Source organism: Salmo trutta, chromosome 28 (genome assembly GCF_901001165.1).
Source record: "Salmo trutta chromosome 28, fSalTru1.1, whole genome shotgun sequence".
NCBI classification, from domain to species: Eukaryota; Metazoa; Chordata; class Actinopteri; order Salmoniformes; family Salmonidae; genus Salmo; species Salmo trutta.
In genome coordinates, this window is record NC_042984.1 from 16,365,799 (window position 1) to 16,387,612 (window position 21,814).

The 21,814-nt window shown below is 40.5% G+C and overlaps 1 protein-coding gene across 2 annotated transcripts in view; it reads left to right on the forward strand.

The window, feature by feature from the left end:
• vwa5b1 (von Willebrand factor A domain containing 5B1) overlaps positions 1 to 18,014 on the forward strand; it is a 57,320-nt gene extending 39,306 nt beyond the window's left edge. For both annotated transcript variants that reach the window (XM_029718850.1, XM_029718849.1), the window contains 4 exons: positions 806 to 877; positions 1,222 to 1,285; positions 6,304 to 6,427; positions 16,025 to 18,014. In XM_029718850.1, coding sequence (XP_029574710.1) covers positions 806 to 877; positions 1,222 to 1,285; positions 6,304 to 6,427; positions 16,025 to 16,810 — 1,046 coding nt within the window. In that variant the 3' untranslated portion in view covers positions 16,811 to 18,014. The remainder of the gene's footprint in view (positions 1 to 805; positions 878 to 1,221; positions 1,286 to 6,303; positions 6,428 to 16,024) is intronic.
• The last annotated feature ends 3,800 nt before the right edge of the window (positions 18,015 to 21,814 follow it).

Genomic DNA, 21,814 nt, shown 5'->3' on the forward strand with positions numbered 1-21,814 from the left:
TACAGTTTATCATGAGATACTCTACCTCAGGCGAGCAATAGCTTGAGACTTCCTTAGATATCGTGCACTAGCTATTATTTACAAAAATACATAGTCCGCCCTTGTCTTACCAGACGCCGCTGTTCTATCCTGCCGGTACAGCGTATAACCAACCAGCTGTATGTTGATATTGTCTTTGTTCAGCCACGACTCCATGAGCATAAGATATTACAGTTTTGAATGTCCCGTTGGTAGTTTAATTTTGTGCGTAGGTCATCGATTTTATTACCCAAAGATTGCACGTTTGCTAGCAGAATGGAAGGAAGTGAAGGTTTATTCGATTGCCTACGAATTCTCAGAAGGCAGCCCGCCCTCTGGCCCCTTTTTCTCCGCCTCCTCTTCACGCAAATCACAGGGATCTGGGCCTGTTCCTGAGAAAGCTGTGTATCGTTTACGTCGGGCTTGTCAGACTCTTTAATGGAAAAAAAGGATTCGGCCAGTCCCTGGTGAGTAATCGCAGTCCTGATGTCCAGAAGTTATTTTCGGTCATAAGAGACTGTAGCTGCAACATTATGTACAAAATAAGTTACAAAATAAGTTACAAAAAACACAAATAAACCAATTTAAAAAACACACAATCGGTTGGGGACGCGTAAAACGTCTGCATTCTTCTCCGTCGCCATTTTAACAAGTGATAGTTTGAAGAGGTCATCCGCCTGCCAAACAGACAGATCTGACAGGTTTTAATATCCATATGCTTTGAATGTATGTTGTCCACAGTGATACTTTTCAAATGGCATTGACCTATCTTTTTGGTGGGTTTTAGGTTTGGAAGATGGGGCCTCTCCATGTAGCACCCCCTCATCCTCTGCCTGGGAAAGATGCCGCTTTACAGATGGTGAGTTTTTATCTGTCCTGTTTTGCTTTCAAGGAAAATGACTGGTTTCCAAATCGAGCAAATGAGAAAAGCGCATTTGTTTTCTTATGGTCTACATTGATAAGATGTAATCAACACACACACATACACACATACACAGCTGCTAGATTGTGTGTGTCCTCTGCTCTGGGTGCCAGGCCTCTATAGGTGTCTTTTATCTGTGATCTCTGTGGCGATGTTGAGTGGAGTCTTGAGCTCAGGGGAGAGAGAAAATAGCTAAATGGAAAACTAGCGTGCCCCGTCTCTCTATCTCTCTCTCTTTTTCTCTCTCTCTCTCTCTCTCTCTCTCTCTCTCTCTCTCTCAGCCTCTCAGAGGAGCCCGTCGGTGACCTCAGACCAGAAGTCGGTGGAGAGCCTCTTCTCAGCCAAGTGGGTGATGGAGAGGGCCAGGCTGGAGACTGTCAGGGACAATAACATACTAACTGTACTAGTGCTGTTTCATGGCCAACTGATAATAGAAAATGGGGACAGCGAAGGGGTTTTCAATTCACTGAGTTACATTGTTTTGTGTAATCGGCATGCATAATACACTTTTGCAGTCATAATGATTGTTTGTATGATGTGATGCTAAGTCATTGCTTTCCAAGTCAGGACCAAGTCATTGTTTTACAAGTCACAAGTAAGTCTCAAGTCTTAGCACTCAAGTCCCAAGTCAAGTATCAAGTCAAGACTGTCAAGTGTCAAGTCGAGTCTCGAGTCCTAAACAAGTCATAATGTGCTCTTCACCAAATGTAATACCATTTCATATTCTAACAAGAGTAATAGTTAGTATATTACATTTAAGCAAGTCATGAATGCTTTTAAAGATATCTATATATTTATTACTTTCCAAATAAACGTTATATTTCCATGGAAATACCCACCAATAGTGATCGAGGATCGCAATGGGGCGCAATCGGGCAATGTTGGCTTGTACACAATCACCCAACCTTAACACACACACACACACTGTGTGTGTGGTAACAGTAGGCTAACATATGTCAATGGCTTTAGGAACAGCAGTAACATGAGGCAGGATTTAGGGTACCAACTGCCTAGCCAATTGTAGCTCAATCTTGGGTACAATGATCACATTCCCGCACTGACTGACTGTGTGGAGGCTCATTGATTTAATGTTATGTTAGCCTACATGCTACACTAGTAAAGTAATAAAATATATAGCTGTCGGCTATATTAGCCACGACTTACCGTTCTTTGTGCAGCTTCAAATGTCGAACAAAGTTGGAAATTGTTGCGCCTCCGTCTGTAATTTTCTTCCCGCATGTTTTGCAAGTTGCAATACGTTTTTTGTTGATACAGCGTTGTCTTTATATCCGAAAATAATAATTTGGGGTATCATCTTTCCAAGGGCTCCATCTGAATTCACCCACTGACGTTCCTCTGCACTGCCACGTACAACTTTTTCTCAGCTGGCACAATTTGATTGGCTGCTGTCCGATTCAAACTGTAATCCGTTAAATGAAGAGTTGATGTGCTGCACACTTTTTTTTAAAAGCATTATTTTTTAAATTTGGACTTGGGGAGGGTATCAAGTCAGGTCGAGTCAAAAGGCACAAGTCCAAGTCAAGTCACGAGTCATTCGTGTCAAAGTCGAGTTGCAAGTCATCATATTTGTGACTCGAGTCTTACTCGAGTCCAAGTCATGTGACTCGAGTCCACACCTCTGCTACTTAGTGACCTACTAGATCTTATTATCATTTCCTGTTACTATACAATTAGCTCCAAAATCATTGGGACATTGACACATCTTTGATTGTTTTGGATCTGTACTCCAGCACTTTGGATTTGAATTTATAAAATGACTATGAGGTTAAAGTGCAGACTGTCAGTTTTAATTTGAAGGTATTTTCATCCATATCGGGTGAACCGTTTAGACATTACAGCACTTTTTGTACATACAGTTGAAGTCGGAAGTTTACATACACCTTAGACAAATACATTTAAACTCAGTTTTTCACAATTCCTGACATTTAATCCAAGTAAAAATTCCCTGTCTTAGGTCAGTTAGGATCACCACTTTATTTTAAGAATGTGAAATGTCAGAATAATAGTAGAGAGAATGATTTATTTCAGCTTTTATTTCTTTCATCACATTCCCAGTGGGTCACAAGTTTACATACACTCAATTAGTATTTGGTAGCATTGTCTTTAAATTGTTTAACTTGGGTGAATTTAGATGATGCCATCTATTTTGTGAATAGATGGCATCAGTTGGCTCAGTTGGTAGAGCATGGTGTTTGCAACGCCAGCATGGTGTGTGCAACGCCAGGGTTGTGGGTTCGATTCCCACGGGGGGCCAATACAAAAAAAATGCATGGAATGTATGCATTCACTACTGTAAGTCGCTCTGGATAAGAGCGTCTGCTAAATGACGTAAATGTAAAATGTAAATGAAGTGCACGAGTCCCTCCTGCAGCAAAGCACCCCCACAACATGATGCTGCCACCCCCGTGCTTCACGGTTGGGATGGTATTCTTCGGCTTGCAAGCTTCCCCCTTTTTCCTCCAAACATAACGATGGTCATTATGGCCAAACAGTTCTATTTTTGTTTCATCAGACCAGATGACATTTCTCCAAAAAGTATGATCATTGTCCCGATGTGCAGTTGCAAACCGTAGTCTGGCTTTTTTATGGCGGTTTTGGAGCAGTGGCTTCTTCCTTGCTGTGCGGCCTTTCAGGTTATGTCGATATAGGACTAATTTTACTGTGGATATAGATTATTTTGTACCTGTTTCCTCCAGCATCTTCACAAGGTCCTTTGCTGTTGTTCTAGGATTGATTTGCACTTTTCGCACCAAAGTACGTTCATCTCTAGGAGACAGAACTCATCTCCTTCCTGAGCGGTATGACGGCTGCGTAGTCCCATGGTGTTTATACTTGCGTACTATTGTTTGTACAGATGAACGTGGTACCTTCAGGCATTTGGAAATTGCTCCCAAGGATGAAGCAGACTTGTGGAGGTCTACAATAATTTTTCTCAGGTATTGGCTGATTTCTTTTGATTTTCCCATTATGTCAAGCCAAGAGGCCCTGAGTTTGAAGGTCGGCCTTGAAATACATCCACAGGTACACCTCCAATTGACTCAAATGATGTCAATTAGCCTATCAGAAGCTTCTAAAGCCATGACATAATTTTCTGGAATTTTCCAAGCTGTTTAAAGGCACAGTCAACTTAGTGTATGTAAACGTCTGAACAACTGGAATTGTGATACAGTGAATTATAAGTGAAATAATCTGTCTGTAAACAATTGTTGGAAAAATTACTTGTGTCATGCACAAAGTAGATGTCCTAACTGACTTGCCAAAACTATAGTTTGTTAACAAGAAATGTGTGGAGTTTTTGAAAAATGAGTTTTAATGACTCCAACCTAAGTGTATGTAAACTTCCGACTTCATCTGTAGTCCCCCCATTTTAGGGGACCAAAAGTATTGGAACAATTTCACTTATGTGTATTAAAGCAGTCAAAAGTTTAGTATTTGGTCCAATATTCCTAGCACACAATTGTTACATCAAGCTTGTGACTCTCCAAACTTGTTGGATGCATTTTCTGTTTGTTTTGGTTGTGTTTCAGATTATTTTGTGCCTGAAATGAATGGTAGAAAATGTATTGTATCATTTTGGAGTCACTTTCATTGTAAATAGCAATATAATATGTTTCTAAATACTTCTACATTAATGTGGATGCTACCATGATTACAGATAGTTCTGAATAAATCGTGAATAATTAAGAATGTTACAGATGCACAAATACCTCCCTAACCTGCCCTGTTATTGTGGTGAGAGGTAAGCATGTCTTGGTGGTATGATTATCTGTAATCATGGTAGCATCCACATGAATATAGAAATGTTTAGAAACATATTCTATTCTTATTTACCATAAAAGTGACTCTAAAATTACACAATACATTATTTACCATTAATTTCTACTGGGCACAAAATAATCTGAAACACAACTAAAACAAACAACAAATAGATCCAACAAGTCACAGCTTGATGATGTTATTGTGTGCTAGGAATATGGGACCAAATACTAAACTTTTGACTACTTTAGTACACATATAAGTGAATTTGTTCCAATACTTTTGGTCCCCTAGAATGGGGGGATTGTGCACCCTTGTTATGAATGAAAATACCCTCAAATTAAATCTTAGTGACCACAGTTTATTGTTATTTATTATAACAAGCAATCTCCACAGCAGGAATAAAGTAATCCATATGATGTCTCTTATGTTAGAACAGCTATTAAAAAAATCAAAATCTCAATAAGTGACTGTTGAACTGCATATCAATTTTAAATACTTTTAGATGAAGCACAAAAATGTTTAATATAGGTACCATTGACTTGCATTGGATTTGCGCGACAATGATTGCGGATGATGTCACCAAGGGGAAGCATGTACAAAAAGGATGTGGCCCAGAATTGACCCCTGAGGGACATCATAGTGAATAGGTGCTGGGGACAATACTGAACCACCCATGCTCACCGAGAAACGACTGGTTCAGGTCATAGATATGACCTGGCAACGCTGGAGATTCCCACCCACCTCTCCAGCTGGTCAACAAGGATGTTACAGTATGATCAATAGTATCAAACGCGGCACTGAGATCCAAAATAACTAGAATATAGCTTTCACTGGAATCAGCAGCCAACAGAAGGTCATTACTGACTTTTAATAAATCAGTGTCTGTGCTGTGAAGTGAGTGCAAGCCTGACTTACATTTTTCAAGTAAGTTGTTCATACTCAAACAAGCCACCATTTGCTTGATGACAACTTTTTCAAAAATCTTGGATAAAATAAATAAGTTTAGAGAGAGGTCTATAATTACTCTGTGAGGAGGTTGAGCTTTAATAACAACACAGCTCAACAGAATCCTTTATACATCTCCTTTCTTCACCTCACCCCAATATCACCTTTATCTCTGAGGCACACATTACCAGTCAGGTGCTTTTGTCCGCTCGGCACCATTCATGCATTGCTCAGTGTGAGGAAAAATTGCCCTTTTCCCACCCTTTAACAAAATGAAAACCACTTCACTGTATGCCAGTGTCCTTGAGGTCCATTATATTCTTTAGGATGCTATTGAGTTCTATTGATGGAAAGATCTTAAAATTTGCATTGACCACTTATCCTGGAGCGTCCTTTTTTGTCATGAAATAACAAACGGAAGAGGCATTTGGTGTTTATTGAGTTCAGTTGTTATTTTATTGAGCTATATGTATGTGCTGAACATGGCAGGGTTATGGTAAGACCATAATAATATAATAATAATAATGCTCCTTTACGTCGCAGAGAAATTCCAATGTATGTACTTGTACTCACAAATGGTAATGAATGAAAGGTAAAGTTGAACTCGAGGTGTTGCATCCCTCTCCTCTCCTCTACAGGCTGACTCTCAACCGGACGAGACTCCTGACCCGGGCCGCCAGGGGCTTCATGTTTCGCTCACACAGCAAAACCAGCGACTCTGTGGGGGAGAGTGAGAACGAGAACAAAGACTACATTCCTCTGGTGCGTTGCTGCACAGGTGCACCATTAGTTTTAGATAAAAGACTGTTCGCTTGATCTAAATACAACCAACTGCCCATATGTTCTACATAGTTTTTAAGAATGTTTACTGTAATTCACCAGTGACAAAAGGGCATGTTTTTGAAAATATAAATGTTAAATGATAAACTCAAATCAAATCAAATAAAAATGTATTTGTCACATACACATGGTTAGCAGATGTCAATGCGAGTGTAGTGAAATGCTTGTGCTTCTAGTTCCGACCATGCAGTAATATCTAACAAGTAATCTAACCTGACAATTTCACAACTACCTTATACACACAAGTGTAAAGGAATGAATACGAATATGTACATAAAAATATATAAATGAGTGATGGCCGAACGGCATAGGCAAGATGCAGTAGATGGTATAGAGTACAGTATATACATATGAACATATGAGATGAGTAATGTAGGGTATGTAAACATATAAAGTGGCATTGTTTAAAGTGGCTAGTGATACATTTATTACATAAATTTTTCCAAAGTGGCTAGAGTTGAGTCAGTATGTTGGCAGCAGCCACTCAATGTTAGTGATGGCTGTTTAACAGTCTGATGGCCTTGAGATAGAAGCTGTTTTTCAGTCTCTCGGTCCTCGCTTTGATGCACCTGTACTGACCTCGCCTTCTGGATGATAGCGGGGTGAACAGGCAGTGGCTCGGGTGGTTGTTGTCCTTGATGATCTTTTTGGCCTTCCTGTGACATCGGCTGGTGGAGGTGTCCTGGAGGGCAGGTAGTTTGCCCCCAGTGATGCGTTGTGCAGACCTCACTACCCTCTGGAGAGCCTTACAGTTATGGGCAGAGCAGTTGCCGTACCAGGCGGTGATACAGCCCGACAGGATTCTCTCGATTGTGCATCTGTAAAAGTTTGTTTTTGGTGACAAACCGAATTTCTTCAGCCTCCTGAGGTTGAAGAGGCGCTGCTGCGCCTTCTTCACCACGCTGTCTGTGTGGGTGGACCATTTCAGTTTGTCCGTGATGTGTACGCCGAGGAACTGTCCACCCTCTCCACTACTGTCCCGTCGATGTGGATAGGGGGCTGCTCCCTCTGCTGTTTCCTGAAGTCCACGATCATCTCCTTTGTTTTGTTGACATTGAGTGTGAGGTTATTTTCCTGACACCACACTCCGACGTCCCTCACCTCCTCCCTGTAGGTCGTCTCGTCTGGGCATACTTGAACTAGTCAGTAAAGATAAAAAGGAGTTGAAGACAAAAAAGCTGCAACAATGAGAGAAAATCTGGTACTACCTGGTATCAAAGAAAATGAGGGCGAAGATCTGAAGGTGTAGGGAAATAATTATTTCTGTAAGCACTACCGATCCCAGGCGAGACTCGACAAAATCAAACTCAAACGTGTACACCGTTTGGGACAGAGAGGACACAGATATGAGCGCCCAAATGTTGACAAATTTGCATTCTTTAAAGATAGAATATTAAAGATAAAATAACCGCTGGCATGAAAATAGGCATGAATGAGCAGTTCCCAAAGGAAATTGCAGAACGGTGCAAAGTTCTGTACCGACTCTTCAAGGTGAATAGATTAAAAGGGAAACGTGTAGCTCTCGTAGTCGATAAACTGTGTATTGATAACAAACTGTTCCAAGACACGAAGACTACTCCATGGCTATTCTAAATTTTTCCCAGAGTCGAATAATGGAACACCCAATACTAACCATGGTAGGGATTGTATTATTATTTTTTTACAATAAAATACAACAAACTGATAAAGAAATAAACTACAATAGACTATACCGTTCAAGATAGGGAATGTTGTAAAATAATTAGTATTCGACTTTCTATTTATAGTATATAGAAATAGATAAAAGACAGCATTAGAAGAAAGGATAATAATGCAAAAGTTTGCAAAAGTCTGAAATTAGGTATGAATCAAAATGTAGGGATAAAACACAGGACATAGACACAGTGTTTGGGTATGTGCGGGTGTATTGTGATGGAAGGTGGGGTGTATGTATTTGTGTTTGGAAAAGTGTGGAGTTAAGTGAGTGAAAAAGGAAAATGGTTGCAAATGCCAGAGCCCATGTGTGTCTGCGAGCAGGGGTTGTGACAGAGAGAGCTTTCAATTTTGTGCGGATATGTGATATACATTTTAAAATAAATAGTGAATATAGTGTATTTATTTATTGTCCTATCATGATGGAATGGTCCCCAACCCTATACCATAGACACCAACCTGAGCAACCCATACACTAAGGGGAAGTCCTTATCTGTTTTATAGGTCTACTGCAAGTATATGCAGCCAAGGCAGAAATATAAACATGGTCAGCAGCACTGCCCCCTCAAGGGTTGGTGTTACAAAGCCAAAGCACCCGGATGGGTGAGCATAATATACAAGGAATTTTTCAGAACTGCTAATGAGAACCTTGACGACAGTGTACCTATTCGGTGGGAATTCCGGTGAAGTGCCCCTACCCAGGTAGTGGCAGTGCTGGTAACACTAGCTGCGGTAACTGATGGGGAGGGGGTCACAACTCAGACAATCACAGAGGGGGGAAAATATTGTGGCTCTGGTGGCACAAAATAATCAAAGGTCCAACTGCACAGATACTTGGGGAAATGGTCACAATGGGGGACCTACGTGTGTGTGTGTGTATCTGAGCTCCATCAGCTAGGACTTGACATTGGTTAATCAAATCTCCCCATTCTTGCTCAATTTTGCATGCCTCTCAAACAGCTTCAACTGAATACGCATTCGCACATCAAGTCCTTTCTGTCGACCATCTGATATTGATTGTGTGTGTGTGTGTGTGTGTGTATCCCACATCTGTTGCTATGGAGTAATGATGTTAAGGACAATATAGGATAAATTCCAATAATTGTTTGCCAAAATAACAATTGCTTGCCAAAAATGTAATTTTTGAAATGGCTATCCTGGTTCTAGATAACAATCCTTAGCAATCCTCTATTCTGACTCTAGTCCTCAACTGGCAGCTTCATTAATTAGTACCTGCAAGACACCACTTTCAATGTCAACAGTGAAGAGGCGACTCCGGGGCGCTGGCCTTCAAGGCAGAGTCCCTCTGTCCAGTGTCTGTGGTCTTTTGCCTATCTTAAACTTTTCTTTTTATTGGCCAGTCTGGGATATGGCTTTTTCTTTGCAACTCTGCCTAGAAGGCCAGCATCCCGGAGTTGCCACTTCACTGTTGACATTGAGACTGGTGTTTTGCGGTGCTAATCAATTTATAACATTTTTGACATGCGCTTTTCTGGATTTTTTTATTGTTATTCTGTCTCTCACTGTTCAAATAAACCTACCATTAAAATTATAGACTGATCATTAATTTGTCAGTGGGCAAACGTACAAAATCAGCAGGGGATCAAATACTTTTTTCCCTCACTGTAATAGGTATCTTTTGTTTGTTTTTAATCCCATCCTTCAGCTACTCTCAACCCCTCCCATCTATCTCTGAAAACCATCCAGTTTTTATATTTTTCAACTGTGCTGTGATGTTTCACAAAAGTTCTGAAACTTTTTCTATTATCATAGTTTCTACAGATTGTAAATTAAAGATAAACATTTTTGCTAAAAGTATTATTATATTATTGATCGATTGACTATGACTTTTCAAATAACCTTGCAGTGCTACTGGCAGAGTTAGCTCCAGGTAAATGTTGTAATTCTTCAGCCATTCCTGAACCTGCAACCAAAAACAAGCTACTGTACATATGGACAGTATCAAAACAAAGGATCTAACGATTCTGTCTCTTCGCAGCAAAACCTGCAGAGCTGGGATGGTTCTATCCCCCATATACAGTGCCTTGCAAAAGTATTCACCCCCTTGGCATTTTTCCTATTTTGTTTCATTACAACCTGTAATTTAAATGGATTTTTATTTGGATTTCATGTATTGGACATACACAAAATAGTCCAAATTGGTGAAGTGAAATGAAAAAAATGACTTGTTTAAAAAAAATTGAAACATTTAAAAAACTGAAAAGTGGTGCATGCATAGGTATTCAACCCCTTTGCTATGAAGCCCCTAAATAAGATCTGGTGCAGCCAATTACCTTCAGAAGTCATATAATTAGTTAAATAATGTCCACCTGTGTGCAATCTAAGTATCACATGATCTGAGTATACATACACCTGTTCTGAAAGGCCCCAGAGTCTGCAACACCACTAAGCAAGGGGCACCACCAAGTAAACAGCACTAAGAAGACCAAGGAGCTTTCCAAACAGGTCAGGGATAAAGTCCCCACAGTGAAGCATGGTGGTGGCAGCATCCTGCTTCGGGGATGTTTTTCATCGGTAGGGACTGGGAAACTGGTCAGAATTGAAGGAATGCTGGATAGCACTAAATACAGGGAAATTCTTGAGGGAAACCTGTTTCAGTCTTCCAGAGATTTGAGACTGGGACGGAGGTTCACCTTCCAGCAGGACAATGACTAAGCATACTGCTAAAGCAACACTCGACTGGTTTAAGGGGAAACATTTAAATATCTTGGAATGGCCTAGTCAAAGCACAGACCTCAATCCAATTGAGATTCTGTGGTATGACTTAACAACGGGACAGTTGTAAATCATGCAGCACCTTGTGTCATGATCGCAGATTTTAGAGAAACAACAAATGTCGGTACATATAAGTGTCTTATATCAGCTGAAAGCTTAAATTCTTGTTAATATAACTGCACTGTCCAATTTACAGTAGCTATTACTGTGAAGAAATGCCATGCTGTTGTTTGAGGAGAGCTCCTAACAACAAAACACTTTTTTCACCGTGATAGGTTTGATAAATTCACCTCTGAAGGTGAAATGTGTACTTACATTCTGAAATCTTGCTCTGATTTATCATCCAAAGGGTCCCAGAGATAACACGAAGTGTTGTTTTGTTAGATAAAATCCTTTTTCAAATCCTAAAAAGGTCCATATAGCATGCACAATCGATTTTGTATTTCCACTCGTTCAATTTGCAAAGAAAGGAATCTGTGAAAATCTAACCCTAAATGTTGTTTCAACCAGCCAAATCACGTTTGTATGTATTCCTCAGAGATCCTAGAACGTAACCAGACTTCACTATATCATTAGGAGTGTAGCATATCCTATAGGACACCATATTTGGTCAGACAGCGATGTCTTCATGGCACGACGATAACGCAGCCGGTCTTCACTTGAATGACTCTAACTTTGTCAAATAAGCACCAATCGGGGTCAAACAAAGCTAGCTATATATCCAATGAGCTGGGCTTTATGGGAGTATCCATAAACCCTGTATATGTCATAAAATGTAGCTACTAACCTTGTACGACAGCATGCCAGGTTATTTCCTTTCCATGGATGCAAGATCTTATCTTTTTTTGCTAACTTTCTATTAAAATGTATTGTAGTGAGAATTTATTTCAGGATATGAATACCAAGTATATCCACATCAACATCAGACCATTTTATTGGTAAATTACACGGTAATGTAAAAGTTTCATTTTTTTGTGATTCAATACGTAATATAGTACACTTGTTGTAATCCAGAGAGGTTAGAAAAATGATCTAGACACGTTGAGGCTGTGGAGGGATCTGAAATGTGGATTTAAAAGAAAACAGTCATCAGCTTACAATGAGCCCTTTGTTTTAAAGCCCTGAACTTCTAGCCCATTGATATTATGTCACGTCCTGACCATAGGGAGTCCTTATTTTCTTTGGTGGAGTAGATCAGGGCATGACTGGGGGGTTGATCTACTTTATTTATTTCTATGTGGGGTTCTAGGTTTGATTTTATATGTTGGTGATTTTGTATGATTCCCAATTAGAGGCAGCTGGTTATTGTTGTCTCTAATTGGGGATCATACTTAAGTAGCTTTTTTTCCACCTGTGGTTTATGGGATATCGTGTATTTTGAGTAAGTGTATGTAACACCTCTGTAGTCACGGTTCATTGTTTGTTTATTGTTTTTGTTAAGTTTCACTATTAATAAATTATGTGGAACTCAACATTCGCTGCGCCTTGGTCCATTTCTACAAACGAAGGTGACATATTATTGTTGGATCTGATGGCCATAATAAATAGATATGCCGATAGAGGACAACCTTGTTTTACTCTTCTTGACAGTTTAATACTTTCTGAGAAGTAGCCATTATTTAATATTTCACAACTAGGATTACTATACATACTGTAACTTTAACACATTATACAAAGAGATTCTCAAACATTTAAATATTTCAGGCATTTATTAATGAATTCCAGTCATACTTTATCAAAAGCCTTTTCAATGTCTGCTATGAATACCAGTCCTGGTTTCCCTGATTTTTCATAGCGTTCTATTGTTTCCAGTACTTGTCTTATGTTATCTCCAATGTATCGTCCATGTAAAAAACCTGTCTGATTAGGATGAATAAAATCCGCCAATACCTTTTTAATTCTATGCATTTTGCCCAAATGGACTTAATATTTATCACCTGAGTCCTGTTTCAGTTGGAATTCAGTAGTAACTCTTGTTGAGTATCTGATAATCTACCATTTTTATAGGAGTGGTTAAAACATACTAATAATGGCCACTGAGTACATCAAAAAAGGTTTGGAATACACTACCATTCAAAAGTTTGGGGTTACTTAGAAATGTCCTTGTTTTCCATGAAAACATACATAAAATGAGTTGCAAAATAAATAGGAAATATAGTCAAGATGTTGACAAGGTTATAAATAATGATTTTTAATTGAAATAATAATTGTGTCCTTCAAACTTTGCTTTGGTCAAAGAGTCCTCCATTTGCAGCAATTACAGCCTTGCAGACCTTTGGCATTCTAGTTGTCAATTTCTTGAGGTAATCTGAAGAGATTTCAACCCATGCTTCCTGAAGCACCTCCCACAAGTTGGATTGGCTTGATGGGCACTTCTTACATACCATATGGTCAAGCTACTCCCACAACAGCTCAATAGGGTTGAAATCCGGTGACAGTGCTGGCCACTCCATTACAGACAGAATACCAGCTGACTGCTTCTTCCCTAAATAGTTCTTGCATAGTTTTGAGCTGTGCTTTAAGTCGTTGTTCTGTTGTAGGAGGAAATTGGCTACAATTAAGCTACGTCCACAGGGTATGACATGGCATGGCAAAATGGAGTGGTAGCCTTCCGTCTTAAAGATCCCTTTTACCCAGTACAAATCTCCCACTTTACCACCACCAAAGCACCCCCAGACCATCACATTGCCTCCACCATGCTTGACAGATGTCATCAAGCACTCCTCCAGCATATTTGAATTTTTTCTGCGTCTAACAAATGTTCTTCTTTGTGATCCAAACACCTCAAACTTAGATTTGTCTGTCCATAACACTTTCTTCCAATCTTCCTCTGTCCAGTGTCTGTGTTCTTTTGCCCATCTTAAACATTTCTTTTTATTGGCCAGTCTGGGATATGGCTTTTTCTTTGCAACTCTGCCTGGAAGGCCAGCATCCCGGAGTTGCCTCTTCACTGTTGACGTTGAGACTGGTGTTTTGTCGGTACTATTTAACGAAGCTGCCAGTTGAGGACTTGTGAGGCGTCTGTTTCTCAAACTAGACACTCCAATGTACTTGTCCTCTTGCTCAGTTGTGCACCGGGGCCTCCCACTCCTCTTTCTATTCTAGTTAGAGCCAGTTTGCGCTGTTCTGTGAAGGGAGAAGACACAGCATTGTACGAGATCTTCAGTTTCTTTGCATTTTCTCGCATGGAATAGCCTTCATTTCTTCAATTAATTAAAGGCCTTAATTCCATCAATAAATTCCTCCTCTGTAATTTGACCTTCACATTAGTCTTTCTGTACAGCGCTTAATTTTACATTATTAATAGAAAATAAATCCATTCAATTAACTTCGGTTAGTTGAGATGGAGGAGACTGAAACTAAAACAAAGTACTTTGTTTACTCTTTCAAAATATTGTTTGGTGAATCACGAGTGACTCCGTCATTCGTAACAAGTTTCAGTAAATTATTTTTGGTAGCATTTCTATGTTGAAGATTAAAAATTATTTGGAGCATTTTTCTCCCTTTTCCATCCAGTTCGATTTATTTTTATAATATATTACACTTGATCGTTCTTGAATAATATTGTGCATTTCTTTTGGTTTTTCCTCTAACTCAGGTATTCCCAAACTGGGGTACGCGTAATGCCGTCGGGGATACGCCAAATAAAAATGTGATTCAATTTGATTTTTTTTACATTTTCAAACAGTCCATTGATATTTTCCAACGGGGCTATACATTTTTCAACCTGTGTTGCCACGTTTAACTGCCCAAAATAAAATGAAACCATCTATTGTTCAGCATAACAAGAACACAATGTCAAATATAAGGATCCTAGTCAAATAATTAACATCCAATCACATTAACCGTTACTCTCTCGCGGGAATTCCACTAATGTAGCCAAACGTAGCTGCTGCTCATTCCGTTTGCTCGAAAATTGATAAATAATATTTAAAAGGAAGGCTCGCGTCCATAGAGACACATACAGTTGAAGTCGGAAGTTGACATACACTTACAGTGAGGGAAAAAAGTATTTGATCCCCTGCTGATTTTGTACGTTTGCCCACTGACAAAGAAATGATCAGTCTACAATTGATGCCAAAGAGCTCCATTTTGGTCTCATCTGACCACAACACTTTCACCCAGTTGTCCTCTGAATCATTCAGATGTTCATTGGCAAACTTCAGACGGGCATGTATATGTGCTTTCTTGAGCAGGGGGACCTTGCGGGCGCTGCAGGATTTTAGTCCTTCACGGCGTAGTGTGTTACCAATTATTTTCTTGGTGACTATGGTCCCAGCTGCCTTGAGATCATTGACAAGATCCTCCCGTGTAGTTCTGGGCTGATTCCTCACCGTTCTCATGATCATTGCAACTCCACGAGGTGAGATCTTGCATGGAGCCCCAGGCCGAGGGAGATTGACAGTTCTTTTGTGTTTCTTCCATTTGCGAATAATCGCACCAACTGTTGTCACCTTCTCACCAAGCTGCTTGGCGATGGTCTTGTAGCCCATTCCATACTTGTGTAGGTCTACAATCTTGTCCCTGACATCCTTGGAGAGCTCTTTGGTCTTGGCCATGGTGGAGAGTTTGGAATCTGATTGATTGATTGCTTCTGTGGACAGGTGTCTTTTATACAGGTAACAAACTGAGATTAGGAGCACTCCCTTTAAGAGTGTGCTCCTAATCTCAGCTCGTTACCTGTATAAAAGACACCCGGGAGCCAGTAATCTTTCTGATTGAGAGGTGGTCAAATACATATTTCCCTCATTAAAATGCAAATAATTGTATAACATTTTTAACATGCGTTTTTCTGGATTTTTTTGTTTTTATTCTGTCTCTCACTGTTCAAATAAACCTACCATTAAAATTATAGACGGATAATTTCTTTGTCAGTGGGCAAACGTACAAAATCGGCAGGGGATCAAATACTTTTTTCCCTCACTGTATAAAATACATGTATATAGTATGTATAAGCTTGGAGTAGAAGCCTATGTGTTGTTAGTTTACCATTAGTTTACTCCAATTAGGCGAGGGGTGTTAGGGTTAGGGGAACATAATAAAGGAAAATATTTTTCACAATTTGTATTAAACTACCTCTCTCTGGTACAGGTGTCCTTACAGTTGGCATGTGGTGCATTCTGCCTGGACAGCGCTCTGTGTGAGGCCATCAACGTGCCCATGGACAAGCTGAAGTGGACGTCTCCCTTCACCAGCCACCGTGTCAGTCTGGGACACCACGTCTCCCACTCAGCCAGCCGCCGCTCAAACAGCAGCGCTGCAGACGACAGCAGCGCTGCAGACGACAGCCACAGTTCCACCTCTCCATCTCCGTTTGAGATCTCAGCTAAGGAGACAGAAACCAGCCTGGCAGGCCACCACCAGCACCAGCCTGGAGACCTGGTCGTCAGCAGCTACAGACAGGGGGGGCACAGCCCCTCTCACCTGGCCAGGAGTCCACGGACTGAGAGTTGGCCTGGGTCTTCTCCTTCCTTCCTGGGCAGCCCCTCCACCCCTACCTCCTCCACCTACGCCGAGCACCCTCTCTTCCCTCACTCCCAGACAGACAGCGGAAGGGGCTCGGAGTCGGAGAGCGTGGAAACCCCCCCAGCAGCGCCCCCTGGTGGCCCGGGGTCCAGGAAGAGGCTGAATACGGAGGGCATGGTGTGGGCCACGGCTGTAGCCCTGGCCTGGCTGGAGCACAGCTCAGCCAGCTACTTCATAGAGTGGGAGCTGATAGCCGCTAAGGCTAGCATGTGGCTCAGTGCCCAGACCATCCCTGAAGGAAAGGACTTAGCCTCGGTCAAGTCTGCTGCCAACCAGCTCTTTATCATCCTCAGACACTGGGACGAGAACCTGCAGCTCAACATGCTCTGCTACAACCCCAACAGTGTCTGAGGCTGATTGCATCGCAGGCACCGTCCTCCATCCGGACATATCCAACCATACTATGCTAACTGACTAACGCTTTATTTACTACTATTTATTTTTTGCCATTTTAAGTATTGCCGAATTTGTTAGTGCAGCTATTGTGAGCATTGTGTAGATGAATTGATTCTGTTATGATAACTTCTAAACATGTCAGAGGCTTCCCAGAGGCACAAACCTGCTTGTTGTCTCCCTTTGGGTGGATACATTCACCAGCTATGGGTCTGATTAAACATGATTCTATTCACATGGTGAAGGAAATCAGAAGTGTAAGAGTAAACCTACATATTCGAAAAAATATAAGTTTATGAAAATATATTTATTGTTTTATTTATGTTTAATATTTCCATCATATTGATGTCCAATGATGAGAGAATATGCCATAACAATTCCCATGAGACTTTTCCAATTATTTATATTGCATCTAATGTGTTTGATCGTCACAATCATTTCAAAATCAATATTGTGATATATGAACATTTGCCTGGTCCCAGATCTGTTTGTGCTGTCTTGCCACCTATGGCCAATTCCTCTTCTCATGTTTGATGTCTTCGTATTGGTTCAGAGACCGTCCTTTTATCGCTGTTCATTTTGTATTCATCAGCCATAAGTGCCTAACAATGATTAAACACAAACAAAGATTGGTTATCAGAAATACGTATTTAGATGTTTCTCTGCTGTTATTTCTCTGCTGTTATTGTTTGATATCAAATGTGTTTCCATATAAAAAATGCTCAGCGTGTTTTCTTTTGTAGGTGTTCTGAATAATGTGATAGAAACTTTCAATTTGGATGAAAGAAATGTGAGTTTTTCTTTCCTTTGTCCTTTCCTTTGTCCTTTCCTTTGTCCTTTCCTTTCCTTTGTCCTTTCCTTTCCTTTGTCCTTTCAGCCAACCTGTTCTGCTGCATTTGGCCCAGGTCAAAAGTGGTGCACTATAGAGAGTCGGGTGCCATTTGGAACATACCTCGAGAAATATCCTAATTGAATTGTGATCTGTGTAAACTTATAGTGATTGTGGCGGCTGGCTATACTTGTGTACAACTCGATTGTTGCTGTGTGTTTTGAAAATATGCTTGTTGACTGTTTTGAGGCTGTTAAAAGCTTCCATAGTGTCAGTTTGCTAAATGTCAGTGGTATAACTATGCAACTGCATGTAATAAAATATTTCCACTCATGAAGCCGTACATGTCCTGTTCGTTACACAAACAATATAACAGATGTTACCCTGCATGGTGCAATAGTGGTTTATGTCCAGTTTTATGTTCAATTAATGATGCTTGGCATTTAAACAGAATTGCACCCATAGGAAGTACTATTCATAGCCAGTAGATGATGCACCACACTTCAAAACACCATGAAGTTAAGAAGGTCTCTCATTGAACTTGATGAAATGAAAACAATTTTTATTTTACAGACGTTGGTGAGGTAAATTGGTGTGGTTAGCCGTACCTGACTCTGTCTGAGGGCCTCATTAAGAACACGTGTAGGAAGGAGCAACGGCTCAGAGAAAGCAAAGAGCCCATTAGGATAACAAGGATCTAGTCATGCTAGTAACACCACATACCTTTCTCTCTCTCTGTTAGAGATACTGTATGAAAGAGAGGACTGGGGAGAGAGAGTTGGAGGGATAGAGAGAGAGATTGAGGTAGGAGAGAGAAGGAGAGATGGAGGTAGGGGATAGAAAGAGTGGGGGGGAGAGAAAGAGAGTGAGAGAGAGATGGAGGTCGGGGAAAGAGGTGGGGAGAAAGAGAGTGAGAGAGATTGAGATATGGAGAGAGAGAGGTATGGAGAGAGAGAGCGTGAATGAAGAAGAACCATGGCTCATTAGTGTTGTGACAGGTGATACAGCAGCAGTCCATCTTGACCCTTCCTTTATACACAGAGCTACAAATGCTCCTGTTGCTGGTACATGAGGTACACACTACACAGGCCACATGGTACACACTACACAGTGCTTTGATGAGCAATCTTCCAAAGCCAGCACCCAACAGGGGATTTGACTGTGCCCCTCAAATCTCAGCAACACTTCAACTCTGCTGGAGAGTTTTTGTGCAAGCAACTGACTGTGGCTTCAGGGATTAGAGGCACAGCTCTGAATGACAGTTTGGTTTTCAGTTAGTTTATTGCCACTTTAGACTTCCCTCATAATTTTTTTCCTAATTTCTTAGTCAGAGAAAGGATCTGCATAAGGACTTCTGATGTTCATACTGTTACTAGGCTACTGCTTCTATATTCAGAGAAAATACCTGTGTAAGGGAGGTGTTAGAACAGACCAACCCATGTTTTGCTGTGTCTCTTTGCATGAACAAATGAACATTGTCTATAGTTAACATGGCTATTGGAGCATCTTTATGTTGTTTAACAAGGTTTCTGAGTCAATTGAGCAGCAATGATCAGGAAAAATCTAAAACTTGTAGTGTATTCGAGGTTTAAAAAGGCTTCTGCCTCCTGAGTGCCGTGGAAAATTTATCACCCCCTACAAAAATGTCCATTGATTATAATCCACATAATAATTCACATTTCCTTTTGCTGCAGGATTATTTTCCTGCTGTAGCAAACTGGCTCAAATTAAGATCTACACCCTAATTAGGGCTAACTAGGTGGTCATGATACTGATAGGCCCATCGATAATATGACAGTTGTTCTATCTCTATGTACAGGCCTACCAATGAATAAGCCTAAGTAAGAATAGTGTTTGGAAAAGGATCCGATCACCACCCGAGTGGCGCAGCAGTCTAAGGCACTGCATCTCAATGCTAGAGAAGTCATTACAGACCCTGGTTTGATTCCAGGCTGTATCGCAACCGGCCGTGATTGGGAGTCTCATAGGGCGGTGCACAATTGGCCCAGTGTCGACCGGGTTAGGGGAGGATTTGGCCGGGGTAGGCCGTCATTGTAAATAAGAATTTGTTCTTAACTGACTTGCCTAGTAAAATAAAGGTAAATAAAATAACCCACTTACAGTGCCTTCGGAAAGTATTCAGACCCCTTGACTTAAAAAAAAAAAAATTATGTTACAGCCTTATTCTAAAATGGATTTTAAAAAAAGTCCCTTCATCAATCTACACACAATACCTCATAATGACTTAGCAAAAACAGGTTTTTAGACATTTATAAAAAATATCACATTTACATAAGTATTCAGACCCTTTACTCAGTACTTTATTGAAGCACTTTTGGCAGCGATTACAGCATTGTGTCTTCTTGGGTATGACGCTACAAGCTTGGCACATCTGTATGTGGCACATTTGCTCCATGAATCTTTGCCTCGATTCTGACTAGTCTCCCAGTCCCTGTCCCTGAAAAACATCCCCACTGCATGATGCTGACACTACCATGCTTCACTGTATGGATAGTGCCAGTTTTCTTCCAGACATGATGTTTGACATTCTTGCCAAATAGTTCAATTTTGGTTTCATCAGACCAGAGAATCTTGTTTCTCATGGTCTGAGAGTCTTTAGGTGCCTTTTGGCTAACTCCAAGTGGGCTGTCATGTGCCTTTTACTGAGGTGTGGCTTCCGTCTGGCCACTCTACCATAAAGGCCTGATTGTTAGAGTGCAGCAGAGATGGTTGTCCTTCTGGATGGTTCTCCCTTCTCCACAGAGGAACTCTGGAGCTCTGTCAGAGTGACCATCGGGTTCTTGGTCACCTCCCTGATCAAGGCCCTTCACCCCTGATTGCTCAGTTTGGCCGGGCGGCCAGCACTAGGATGAGTCTTGGTGGTTCTAAACCTCTGTGTTCTTGGGACCTTCAATGCTGCATAAATGTTTTGGTACCGTTCCCCATCTCTGTGCCTCGACACAATTCTGTCTCTGAGCTCTACGGACAATACCTTCAACCTCATGGCTTGGTTTTTGCTCTGACATGCACTGTCAACTGTGGGACCTTATATAGACAGGTGTGTGCCTTTCAAAATCATGTCCAATCAATTGAATTTACCACAGGTGGACTCCAATCAAGGTGTAGAAACATCTCAAGGATGATCAATGGAAACAGGATGCACCTGAGCTCAATTTCGAGTCTCATAGCCAAGGGTCTGAATACTTAAGTAAATAAGGTATTTTTGCTTTTTTATTTTTAATACATTTGCAATAATTTTAAAAAAACTGTTTCACTTTGTCATTATGGGGTATTGTGTGTAGATTGATGAGGATTTTTATTTTATTTAATCCATTAGAATAATGCTGTAACGTAACAAAATGTGGAAAAAGTCTGAATACTTTCCAAAGGCACTGATTGTCACTAATGACAGCTGTAGGCCTATTGGTCGAGATGGGTTAGAGCTTTAACCAGGCACACCCATCTCAGGCAACATGAAATATAAGGTAAGTACTGTGACATTAACAAAACTTTTATTTTGTTCTAAAAATAGTTTGGTTTTTGCTATTCATGACAACGTACAGGATTGTGTGGCAAACACTTAATTGATGATGGCTACTGTATACAGTATAAATACAATGCAGCAACCCACATAGATATTATTAGAACGGAGGTTTTGTTCAAATGTTCTTATTTTTATTTATTTCACCTTTATTTAACCAGGTAGGCAAGTTGAGAACAAGTTCTCATTTACAATTGTGACCTGGCCAAGATAAAGCAAAGCAGTTCGACAACATACAACAACACAGAGTTACACATGGAGTAAAACAAACATACAGTCAATAATACAGTAGAAAAATAAGTCTATATACAATGTGAGCAAATGAGGTGAGATAAGGGAAGTAAAGGCAAAAAAGGCCATGGTGGCAAAGTAAATACAATATAGCAAGTAAAACACTGGAATGGTAGATTTGTAGTAGAAGAAAGTGCAAAGTAGAAATAAATAATGGGGTGCAAAGGAGCAAAATAAATAAAATAAATAAATACAGTAGGGGAAGAGGTAGTTGTTTGGGCTAAAATACAGGTGCAGTGATCTGTGAGCTGCTCTGACAGCTGGTGCTTAAAGCTAGTGAGGGAGATAAGTGTTTCCAGTT